The sequence below is a fragment of the Trichosurus vulpecula genome, chromosome 2, assembly GCF_011100635.1.
Source record: "Trichosurus vulpecula isolate mTriVul1 chromosome 2, mTriVul1.pri, whole genome shotgun sequence".
Classification (NCBI taxonomy): domain Eukaryota; kingdom Metazoa; phylum Chordata; class Mammalia; order Diprotodontia; family Phalangeridae; genus Trichosurus; species Trichosurus vulpecula.
In genome coordinates this window covers 330,755,065-330,767,859 of record NC_050574.1, presented here as the reverse complement: position 1 = coordinate 330,767,859, position 12,795 = coordinate 330,755,065, and the positions used below count along the sequence as shown (strand labels likewise).

Genomic DNA, 12,795 nt, shown 5'->3' with positions numbered 1-12,795 from the left:
CTGATTTATGTACCAATATCTAAGGTAGCATCGAAGTAAAGAAGCATTCAGAATTCAGGGGCTACATATCGCTTTCTCCTCATTTCCTGGACTAATGTAGAAGTAGTTAAATGAAACAGTTTATGGAAAAACCACCTTGAATAGTGTTTTTTAAACTCTTCTTGTTCAAGATGTTCAGAAGAGAAAATAGGACCTGGAACCTTTGGGGGAAAGAGTGCTGAAGGAATAAACTGCCAAACTCTGCTTGGCAAAGATGCCATTCGGTGTTAAAGACCCATTGATCAGAAAGGAGAGAAAATTAAGCCAGTCGTATTAACTAAAGTTATGAAGGAGTGGGCAGGAAAGGAAAATTATTTGCATGGATACCATGCTTTGTTTGGTTAAACTAGACCCATGATTTCATTAATATAGGGAACACCAGGAGAGAAAGCTCTCTCTACCAATGCGGGTACCTTCAAATCTTAGAAAGTTTCTCAAGGACACCAAAAGATTATGTGACTTGCTTATATATACAGCTTTTAATTATCAGAGGTGGGACTTGAACCCAGACCTCCCTGACTCAGAGGTAAAGACTCTAGGCATTAAGCCACACCACCATTTTAGGATCTTATTTTTGGCAGGCCAGGAAAAAAAGAATATGATGGTATCTTAGGGCACCATATGGATATGTAAAGGAAAGAAATATTTCTTCTCCCACATATACAAAAAAACCCATAGAAGATTAAGTAGAGTGAGAAGAAAAAAAGAATACTCGTGCCATTTTTTCATCTTTTAGAAACTTCTTAGAGCAAAATAGGGTGGGAAGAGGTGAGAACCTCAGGAAAAAGTTGAGTGGTATTTTACCAAAGATAATTAAATTATTTCAGTTTTGACTATAGACTATTAAAAGCAGCAGAAAAATACATTTAGGCAAAAGGCATCTTTCTGGGCTTCTAGGCCCCCTGGTAAAAGGAAGTGGTACAGACATTAAAGGGTTAAGAGGAGGAAGAAGATGCAACAAGCTGCTGTTCTCTGGTTGCCTGGGAGCACAGGTTCCCTGGAGAAGTTCTCATAACCTTTCAGGTTAAAGAATGTAAGGCTTCAGAGCCAACTTGATTTTTGTTTGTTTAAATGAGCACATGCTGTCTAAGTAATAACAGGTTTCTACCTTCCACCTGGAAAGAGAAGGAAGTATGAATGGAGAAGAAGGGTTAGAGGAGGAGGAGAAGAGAGAGCAGGTGTTGTCAGAGGGCAATCTTACCTCAGAGGTTCATGTGTTATAAGGAAAGACATTGAACAAAAAAAAAATCTTTCTCTAGATTACCTCACACAGAGCTAAATATATAGACATCCTTCCTCACCATGGAAAGCTCCTTTTTGAATTCCTACTTTACATCCTGCCCTGTCTTCCCCAGTGGCTTCCTAAAGTTACTTCAATCACTCCAAAATAGCAGCTCACACTTCTACATCACTTTAAGTTACTAGCTACAGGACCTCCTCTCAGAGCATCAGATTACTCCTCTGGGATAGACTGTATTCTTCTTACGATGATTTCCCATTAGAGCATGTGTTCCAGGGTAAGCACAAGGTTCCTCCTTCCTCTCAATCTCCCCTAGTCTATAAGATAGGACTTTCCACACTAAATACTCAATGCTGCTAACTAATCCACCCCCCCCCCATTTTCACAAATATAATCTCTCTTTCCCCTTCAAATCAGAATTACCTCCCAATGTCAGGGAGCACAGGTCCTTTACCCCTTTACCTTGTATAGCATGTAATGGTTCTTTGTGACAGCGAACATCAGGTGAATGTTGTTCTCTGCCAGTTTCTCTCCAAGAAGAGCAAGTGATGGATAGTCCTAGGAACAAGACCAAGAAGGAGCTGAGACTTTCCAGAGGTCACAGAACTGGTTTCTGGTGTCCACTTAGCATTTTAGTCCTCACGATGGAGGAGACCTTCTTTACAGGGTAAATTTCACAGTCACCACCCACATCTTATCAAACAGGAAGGAGGACACCCAGGAAACTCTTCAAAAGAACAACCCCACTCTACCTACAGTCTATGAGAGTCAGTGGACTCAAAGCAAAAACTCTCAAAGTGGCAAAGAAAATTGTTTTGTTTTCCCATATAATGAACCAAAATTTGCCTCTCTTTAACTTTCCCACACAGGCTTCTTCTCTGGGCTTAATGACCCTCCTTTTAAAGTATACAACAGCTTACCAGGGAACTCAACTAGATGGTACAAGATTCCTTTCTGTCTACAGGAGTCTAAGCAAGAAATATTTTAATTTAACAAACGGAAATAAAGGATATATAAAGGATGAGGGTATACGGAAGTCCAAGCGCCTGGAGAGTTTGGAATGGAAGCCTAAGTTGAGGCCTAGAGGCAGGATCCAATGGACAATTAGGCTATTCCCATCATTGTTTCGGCCATGAAAAAAGAGGACAAGACACTGGATCAAGAAGAAACCTCCAACTATTGTGGCCCCCTTACCATCTGCTTGGATGCAGTATATTCATTGTCCTCATTCAGATGGCATTGTCCATCATGTGGCTGCACCAGGCCTCCCAGTTTGCCATCCAGGGCAATGTGTGGAACGTCATCTGACGTGAACACCAACAAGTGCAGAGCTTCCTTCCGCCAACCAATCTTCTCCTGCAGGAAGAAAAGACAAATGAAAATTCCTGAGCCTACCCGAGTCCTTCTCAAGGCAATTCCTCGGTCATTAGCCAAGGTCCCTCACCTTCAAGGCCTCTAGAATGAATCGAAGGTGAATGACTTGGCACGTCCACCAGTAGCCCATTTGTAAGAACACTGGGACGCATTCCAAAGAGATTTGGCAGAGAAACATCCTGGTCAGGGGAAGCTTGCACGAACATGGACAAGTCCCCAGGGAAGCCCTTGTCCAGGTTGGCCTGTGAGTTTTCTCTGTGTATTCCACACATTTTTCAAACCACTAAAAGTATTCCTGACTCTGACTTCCTTCCCTGAAATGCATTTGTCTAAATTACTTACTGTATTTACCCAACATGACTTCATTGGTTGCTGTTGATTCTTGTGACTGAACTGATTATCTGGCCAATTATGGTCATTGAACTGAGTATCTTAGTCTTCCTTATGACACTCTAAGTGGACCCAGGAGAATGTGAGGACATGACCCTAAGGAGCTCTGCCCTCTCAAGTCTGGACAGATGTGTTGCCCAGTGCCCTGAGCAAGTCTTTTTTATGGGTACCAATAAATCCAAATGGAATTAAAGCATTTAAGCAAGCAAATTAAACTTCTTTTCCCTTTGCCTCATTACATGAAATTCTATTCTCAAGATTAGTAGCTTCCAACCTGGAGACTTGTCCCTACAAATGCTTGTCAAATATAGTATTATTTGATAAATAACTATGTTATCCAACTGAAATATTCCAGAAATAGCAGAATTATTGAAAAGAAAATGTAGATTAGACAAAGAACAACTCTATGATACTTAAAAATCCTGTTAGGCACCAAATGAAGTTTTCTTTATGAAAAATTAATCTCTTCATCCCATTTCATTTCATATATGTATGGTAAACTCTAGAATTAACTTCCTTCCATACTGAAGAGAGGGGTAAGGAAAAATATGCTGAATGCCAAGAAGTACTGGGATCAAAACAGGTTGGGAAACTCTGCTCTAGAGTTGCCAGGGAAAAGTTACTATGGCACCACACAAAGGAGAAATCTCCTTTTCCAATTATCACATTTGCTCACAATACTCAAGGTTTGTTATCCAGCTAGAGGCTCTCATCTTTCTATTACGATTGGCGGTGGCCATTGAAGGCCTTTCCAGAAAATCCTATGACTTTGGACAAATCATTGAACTTCTCTGACCCTCAGCTTCCTCCTCTATTAAATGAAAGGGTAGTCCTAGATGCCTGATAAAATCTCCTTAGAGCTTTAGGTATAGATTTCTATTATCTTATAATATATGAAACAAATTGGGCAGCTAGCTGGTGCACTGGATAGAGTGCCTGGCCTGCAGTGAGAAGACCAAAGTTCAAATCTGACCTTAGGCATTTACTAGCTGTGTGACTCTGAGCAAGTCACTTAATCCTATTTGCCTCAGTTTCCTCATCTGTAAAATGAGCTGGAGAAGGAAATGTCAAACTCCTTCATTATCGCTGCCAAGAAAAACCCCAAATGAGAGCATGAAGAGTTGGACACAACAGAAATGACTCCACAAAAACAAAAATATATACAACATTCTGACACAGTAGTGCCCTGTCTCTGCTGTGAGAAGAATGCCATGTTTCATTATCTGTTCTCTGGGGCCATTACTGGTTTTTCAATTATTCTCAGTTTAACCTCTTTCAGTGGTCTTTTTAGCCTAATTTCTCTCTAAAATAGAGGATCTAAGAACTTTCAAAAATTTATTTTAATAACTGTATTTAAATATAATTTGTTTTCACTTGTAATCCTATGTATTTTATTTTACATATTTTTAAAATTTCAGAGAAGAGGTCCACGGGCTTCACTATACTGCCAACAAGAACCCCTGCTCTAAAAACATGCTGGAAATTCATGGAATAAACCAGTGCCTCAAACTCACAGCAGTGCCATGAGTTTGCACCATTGCACACGCTCTAGAGAGTCTTCCTGGCCCTGACACTAGAGTTTGAAGAACTCTATCATAAAAAGGCAGAAGCAGCCCAATCAGCCCATGATGGGCTGTTTCTTTTGTTTCGTGCTGAATGACTGAAGGGCCAACAAAGCAGCCAAAAGTAACCAACCTGAAGCACCAACAAGTTTTGTCATGGAGCTTCCACATATTCACTAGAAACTGAAGGAGATTTAGGCTATCAAACCCTAGATGGGGAGCAGAAAGGACCTTAGAAGATGATCTAGTCCAACTCCCTCATTTTGTAGATAATAAAACTGAGTCTCTGAGAGCTTAAGTAGTGTAATCAAGGTCACATTGGTCATAAGTGTTGGGTCCAAGATCTGAACCTAGATCCATTGACTCCTAGGGTCCACTGCTTTATCTGTCACACTGTACCTGCCTCCTTACACCACAGATTTCACAGTCTACTGCCCTCACTTAAAAGATGAGGAAACTGAGACTTTGAAAAAGGAAGTGATTTGTCTGTAGTCAGTATGTGATAGAACTGGGATATGAACACAAAAGCAAGGAGGTGGCATAGAACGCCAGGCCTGGAGTCAGGGAGGATTGAGTTCAAAGCCAACCTCAGATACTTACTAGCTGTGTGATCCTGAGCAAGTCACTCAACCCTGTTTGCCTCAGTTTCCTCATCTGCAAAATGAGCCAGAGAAGGAAATGGCAAACCATTGCAGTATCTTTGCCAAGAAAATCCCAAATGGGGTGATGAAGAGTCAGACATGACTGAGTCAGACTCAACAACAACATAAACACAAGACAGCCCTCTAACTCCAAATCCTAGGCTCCTTCAGTTATACTCCTGAAAAAAAAAATGGGATTTAAAAATTGCCAAGGGCGCTAATAGTGATTACATGAAGAAAGTGACCATCCATACTTTTTGACTCTGAGATTACACTTAGGCATATACTCCAAAAAGATCAATGATAAAAAAAAATCCCCCAAATACACCAAAATATTTATAGCAGTATCAAAGAACTTGAAACAGAAGAGATACTCAGATGATTGAGAAAGGGCTAAACATGTTTTGGTGCATAAATGTAATGAAACAAAGAACATGATGAATTACAGAGAAACATGGGAAGATTTCCATGAACTGATACAAAATGAAGCAGAAGCAAGAAGAACACCATACATTGTGACCTGAACAATATAAATGGAACCAACAGCAACACAAGACAATCAAAACTGGATCCTGTGAAATCATAACTACTAAGTAAGCTTGGTTCCCCTAAAAAGTGCAATGAGAAGGCATCTCTTTCCCTGTTTTCTATAAGTAGAGGACTATGAGTGTGGAAGACTACAGATGTCATCATCTTCTTGTGTGTTGATGAGTTTTGCTGAACTATTTCACCCTACCACTCCCACCTCTTTTCTTTTCTAATCCTTTCTTATAAGGGATGTTTTTCTGGTAGTGAAGGGAAGGATGCCATTGGAAAATGCAAATGAAGCAAAAGTAAAAGATATCAATGAATATATATTTTCTGAAATGTCTTTATTTTTAGAAAATAAATACTTATTGATCTTTTATTTCAAAAGATAAAACTATATTGATACATTTTACTTTGAAAAATCTTTAATCATTTTTAAAAATGTTTATAGCTATTTAAAATTTTTGCATCAGCTGTATTTTCCAATGTATCCTTCTTCCCACTCCCAGTCCTGTATAATAAAGAATAAGAAAAAGAGAAAAAAATTGCCAAGCTACATGCGAATATCTTAATTGATGGAAGTCGGACAAAGCCTTTTGCTTACTTGAACGGAAGAAGAAATTCAGGAGCTTCACAGGTTGTAAACATAAACCAGTGTTCTCCATCCCTAAGGATGCTTGAGTGATCAAGGGGAACAGATGCTGTCAACTCTTATTTACTTTTGATAATGGATGAGCCAGACACCATACAAAACAATGGATAATTAAATACAATAGCATAGAAGAAGCCTATTGCTTCGTCTTTTTTTTTTCCCAGCTAGAAAAGGAAAATAAAAGGTAAGACAGGAGAGGCCCACACTAACATTAGACCAGAGCTGAATGAGAGGATTTAAAGAGAAGCATGAGTGAAGAACCCAAAGGAGAAAGGGGGAAAAGATGAAGGAAAACCCAAAGAATAAGAGAAGGTAGACTGTTGGTGGGCAGGTGATTAGGCAGAGAGTGGGCACCTCAGCAGACTCTCACATACCCTCTCCCCATCATTAGCCTCCATTTTCTTAGGCTGAGAAGTAGGTTCTAGTTACATAATGGCAATCACTGGTAATAACCGTGCTGGCCCCTGCAGATGAGTTTTTCAGCACTGACTCAGTTGAGAGCCAGGACTGGCCTTCTAAGTTGGAAATTTTGCAAGTGATGGCTCATTAGTGCATTTCAATTAGAATTGGCCTTCCCCGCTGACAGCTTGGACTGCATGACTATCAACACTGAAGCCCATAGGGTTTAGATTCCATATCTGAGGAAAGAAGCACTGGGGGAGGGGAGATGAGCGGTAAGGAGGAGACATGGACAGAAAGCTGGTACAGTAGATAGTGCTCCAGGCCTGGAGTCAGGAAGGCCTGAGTTCAAATCCAATTTCAGATACTGGCTGTGTGACGCTGGACAAAGGGCGAGTCATTTAACCTCTATTAGCCTCTGTTTCCTCAACTGCAAAATGAGGGTGATAGTGGCACCCACCTCTCAAGGTGGCTGTTGCAAGGACTAAATGAGACTTAGCACAGTGCCTGACACATTTTTCTTGTTCGGTCATTTCAGTCTCTTTCTGACCCCACTTTCTTGGCAAAGACACAGGAGTGGTTTTCCGTTTCCCTCTCCAGTTCATTTTACAGATGAGGAAACTGAGGCAAACAGGGTTAAGTGACTTGCCCAGGGTCACACAGCTAGTAAGTCTCTAAGGCTGGATTTGAATTCAGGAGGATGAGGAGCCTTCCTGACTCCAGTCCGGCACTCTATCAACTATGGCTGCCACCTAGTTGCCCATGCCTCATGGATAGTAGGTGCTCAGTAAATGCTTCTTTCCATCCTAAGGACACTAGCACAAAGAGTTAGGAAACTTGGGTCTCAGGCCTGGCCTCACTGCTAACTAGATACTTGTTTTGGAGAAATCACTTAAAGGACCACAGGCTTATAGAATCTGGAACTGGAACCTTGAATATCAACTAGTTTAAATCTTTCATTTCACAGATGAAATAAACTTAAACCTAGAAAAGCCAAGTGACTTTTTGCTCAAGGTCAGAGCAGAGATTAGGAGGAAGAAGACCTGAGCTTGAGTCCCTGATGGGGTTAATGTCTGCTATGGTATAACCTAGCAAAAATTGCTTAACTTCTAGGGCCGTAAGTTCCCTAATCTACAAAAGTAGGCATTTGGACTTCAGAGGGCTCTTCATCTGCAAAATAGAATCACAGATGTTTATTTAATATCGTTTCTCTCAGAATAGCCTTGCTACTAGAGACCTTTACATTGCCAGAAATGATAGAATCATCCAAAATACATGGGAGACACTTAATTAATGCTTGCTGATGATCAGAATTGGAAGGAACCAGGGGTGTGCTGGAGCCAGCTTCAACCTGAACTGATTGTCAAATTTTCCTTGTGACTATTTACTACTTGGAAATCAGCAAGTTCTAAAAATCAGGGCCTGATTTATCATTTTGTTGACTGGCTAGGCTTAGAAAGTGATGGAAAAAGTAAACAAGGCAGATTAAACTGCAAAAGAGCATGGTGGGTGGATTTGTGTCCCCTCCCTCCCAGAACTGGCTGTTTTATAACTGTATAAATAAATATACGTATAAACAAATCTACAAATATAATAAATATATAACATGCCTATAAAGTAATATATACTACATAGAAACAAATGTAAGAATAAATATGTGTATAAATAAATATTTGTAATATATAACATACACATAATGTAATATATAATATATAGAAACAAATGTATAAATATATGTAAATCAGTATTTCAATATAATGGGCTTCCTTTGTAATCCTATGCATTCTATCCTTAAAAGCATAAAATTAAAGTTTTTTTTAAATAAATTTTAAAACAAATATAAAAATTATACAGGGTATTCCTAAAGTCTGGACGCATAGGCAAAAAAAATTGCATATTTTCAAGAAATGAAATGAATGAAATTTTATTTAATTGGAATATTAACAAATAATATCTTTGATATGATTTCCATCATTTGTGATGCAAAGGTTAATGCACTTTACAAGATTCACATGAACTCAATGCAGTAATTCCACATTGCCATCAATTCACTCTTTATGCATTCAATCAAGTATGCTGCATCTGTGATTTTCATTGAATACACCAGAAAAAGAAGTCAAGGGGGGTAAGGTCTGTTAATATTCTAAATATTTCAAAATATGCATTTTTTGCCTATGTGTCCAGACTTTAGGGACACCCTCTATATGTAAAATTAACAAAATTTTTAAAAAACATTATTCTGAGAAGGGGTCCAAAGGGGTGCATCAGCTTCACCAGACTGCCAAAAGGCAGGATAAAAAGGTTAAGAAATAAATTCTATTTCATTGACCTCATTTCGATATCCTTGAAACTCAGTTTAACTGTGGGAGACCTAGTAATAATTTCATTTTCAGTAAACATTTGTTATCTCCTGTTTGCAGGGCTCTATAGGGAGAACTAGAAAAGATACAAAGTTGGGATGGGATATGGAACATGTTGCTTAGTAGGGGAATAACAGAAACTTCAGAACATATGGTTTGGTAGGGGAATAATAAGAGACAAATTGAGGGTATTCCGGTTCAGGCAGGAGTTGGCCTGGAAGGTTTGTAAGGTTACTTCCAAGTCTGAGATTCTACTATTTCATGTTTCCTAAAGGATCTCTAAATGGACAGCAAGGTGGCTCAATGGATAGAGTGTTGGGTCTGGAGTCAAGAGGACCTGAGTTTAAATTTGGCCTTAGACACTTACCAGCTGTGTGACCCTGGGCTAGTCATGTAACCCTGTTTGCCTCAGTTTCCTCATCTGTAAAATGAGCTGGAAAAGGAAATGGCAAACCACTCCAGTGTCTTTGCCAAGAATAACCCATGTGAGGTTATGAAAGATCTGACATGACTGAAAACAACTGAACAAACAAACAAACAAAAAGGAGCTCTAAAATGGTGCCACTGAATTTGAATAATTAAATGATGAAATGGAAAGTTTGCCCTCATTTTTTCCAAATAAACTGAGATTTAAACTTAGGAAAGAAAATAAAAGATAATTAGGGATAGAGCTTTAATTAATCAGAAAAACAACAAAGAATGGAGGCTTGTAAAGTTGGATTTTGTGGTTGTGTTTGGTTTCCGACCTATGTGACAGCTGACACAGGGATTCAGCTGTGCCTGGCTGACAGTATTTCTGTTTTCATTTCTGTTGTCTGGTTTGGAGTAGCCACCACATCTCTAATCAGTCATTCTCTGGGAGCACATTCTTCCTACTGAGTCTTCAGGAAATCGTTGCTTTCAGCATCATGTTGACATTGGCACTGTTTGTAGCCTGCAGCCAAACAAGAGCTGGAAGGAAAGGTCTTTTAAGTCAAAACACTTAATTACCTCTCCTGCTCCCAGGGATGGGGTGAGTCAGAAACCTCTGCCTAGACATAACCTTCTCATGAGTCTTCTTCCTCCTGCCCCCTAAGTCGTGGCTACAATGTCCCCAGGAGCAGCCTTCCCAACCAGCGAAATGAACAAGCCCCAGAGATGCTCAAAAATCCAAATCACTGTCGGAGTTAGACCAGCAGTAAGACCCTTCCCACCAGAATGGAATCTGAATTTAAACTAGCCTTCAAGCCCCCAAGAGTCTTCCCTTCTTGTCCCTAGCAGGAATCTATTACCGATCCCTAGGTACAGCATTTTCAATCCCTTTAGCCAAAACCTGGTCCTTCTAGTCCCAGATAAGAATGCTATAAAAACCCACCAGATTTTACCAGTTTGGGAAGGTGGTCCATTCCCCCTGGGCCCCAGCAAGGTATACCCAATTCCACTCTGGTTCCAATGGACTAGACATGGCTGTACCATCTTCCCTGATTGCCTTTCATATTTTAAGTGTCTTCTTATATTGAATTGTAAGTATTATTCATTAAGACAGAGGGAAACCTTAAGATTCAGTCTATACAGTTCCCTGATCTTCTCATTATAAATTCTTTCTCCTTTGGAGAACTCACATAACTCCCATGACTTCTATTACAAGGAGACATTGTGGTAATATGGTAATGGAATGATCATTCTATTTGGAAACAGAGGACAGGTTCAAATTCAGACTCTGCTCCTTACTGACATGAACTTTGGCAAGTGAGTTCACCTCTCTGGACCTGTTTCCTCAAAGGCAAAATGGAAAGGGCTGGGCCAGTTCTTTAATGTTCCTTCTAGTTCCAAATTTATGATTCTATTACTTTACTCAGATGACACCCCGCCCCCCCGCCCCGCCACTTCATGCATCTCCAGGCCTGAGTTCTCTCCTCACATCATTTAGCACTATATGTGTGAAGACAGGAAGAATTTGTGATTTACTCAGCCTAGGAAACCCTCAGTATGAGAACTACTTTCACCAATCTATATAGTTTATGACTTAGTAGTAGATAAGTCTAGGTAGTTGACTGAGAAACTTGCCCAGAGCCAGTGTCAGAGGTAGGATCTTAACCTAGGACTTTCATATTCCAAGTCTAGCCCTTTATCTACTATCCTAGATTTAGCATTTCCCTACATAACCTCAACTTATCCCTCTTAGACACTTGCAAATTCACTCAGTGGTGCCATCAACCTTCCAAGTCCAAAGCTTTGGAGTTGTCCTTCATTCCTGTCTCCCCCATCTAGTCAGATGGCCACCAATTTCAATGTCACTGGAGGCACAAAGGGTACAGGAACTGAATGAAGGCAAACCACTTAACCTAGGCCTGCAAAACCCAGCACAAGTGATGACTAACACTCTGCAGTCAAGTGAACAGAGAAACTATCCATGGACACAAGTCCCCAGCAGCCTCAACATCTCCTATAACATGTCAAGAGTCAAAGCTAGTTTTAGTCTAAATCCTTAAGAAACGCTGCATGCTTTACAAAAAAGTTTTAAAAAAATGAGATGTGAAATTCCAGACTTACATAAATTACAGAGCAACTAACTTTGTGTTTCACGTCACAAGGTGCTTAAAAAAAAAAAAAGGAGGGAAGAGAGAGAGGAAAAGAGAGTACAAAAGCATAAGACACGGTGGAACCAGGGTAACCAGTCTTCTAAAGTTAGGAAGGACAGTTATTGAGGATGGGAAAAGAGGAAAAGATGGGTTCTGTTCTGGACGTGCCAAATCTGAAGCAACAACAGGGAAACCATGTGATGGCTGAATCATAATGGATGAATAAAGGAAACTTGAACTTGAGTAAAAAGGTAAGAACCAGAGGGAATCATCTGGATAGAGGTGACAGCTGAAACCATCCAAGTGGATAAGCTCTTCTAGAGAGGAAAGTATAAAGAAAAAAAAAATACTGCGGAAAATTAGGGAAAGAGATCAATGGCACATAATAGGTACTCTAGGAATCTAACCATAAATACGTAAAATACGAGCATTTGCTAAACCTATAGAAAACAAAGAGGGGAAAATTCGCTGTTTAACTAATATACCTGGGAAATATACCTAGCAATTTCATGGGAAGGGGATTTAGACCCCTACTATTTGCCTCAGTGTTTTGCAGCTGTATAACACAAAAAGACCTTTAAAATATGGCAGAAAATGGAATAACCTATTTGTCTCAAGTGGGAAGGGAAGGTGAACTTTTTCAAGGTAGCAAAGCATTATTGTGAAAACAAGATACATGTGCCTGATTGTGTAAAACAAGTTTCTGTGCCACAAAAAAAGAAATTTAATTAAAACAAAAAAGATAGTAGATTAGGGAAATATTTATGGGAATATAATACTTAGGAAAATGTATATTTCCATATGACAGATTAAAAACTTGACCTTTATATCAAATGAGAGATGATAAACTTGATAAATATATGGAACTGTTAAAAAGACACAATGCTGACTCAGTCCACAATACATAAGAGGTCAAAGGAAATGAAGACAATTTTCTGAAAAGGAAACAGGTTTTTAAAAGTCACTTGGAAAAATACTCACTGTCAGAAAGATGGAAAACTGAGGTAATTTTGAGGTTATCACCTGACATCCAACAAATTATCAAAAAT

The 12,795-nt window shown here is 39.5% G+C and overlaps 1 protein-coding gene across 1 annotated transcript in view; it reads right to left on the bottom strand.

The window, feature by feature from the left end:
- The window catches only part of ITGB5 (integrin subunit beta 5), a 192,264-nt gene that overhangs the window by 89,723 nt on the left and 89,746 nt on the right, over window positions 1-12,795 (bottom strand). Inside the window, exons 6-7 of the mRNA XM_036745271.1 lie at window positions 2,474-2,635; window positions 1,742-1,837 (exon numbers count right to left, since the gene is read on the bottom strand). Of these exons, the coding sequence (XP_036601166.1) occupies window positions 1,742-1,837; window positions 2,474-2,635 (258 nt within the window). The remainder of the gene's footprint in view (window positions 1-1,741; window positions 1,838-2,473; window positions 2,636-12,795) is intronic.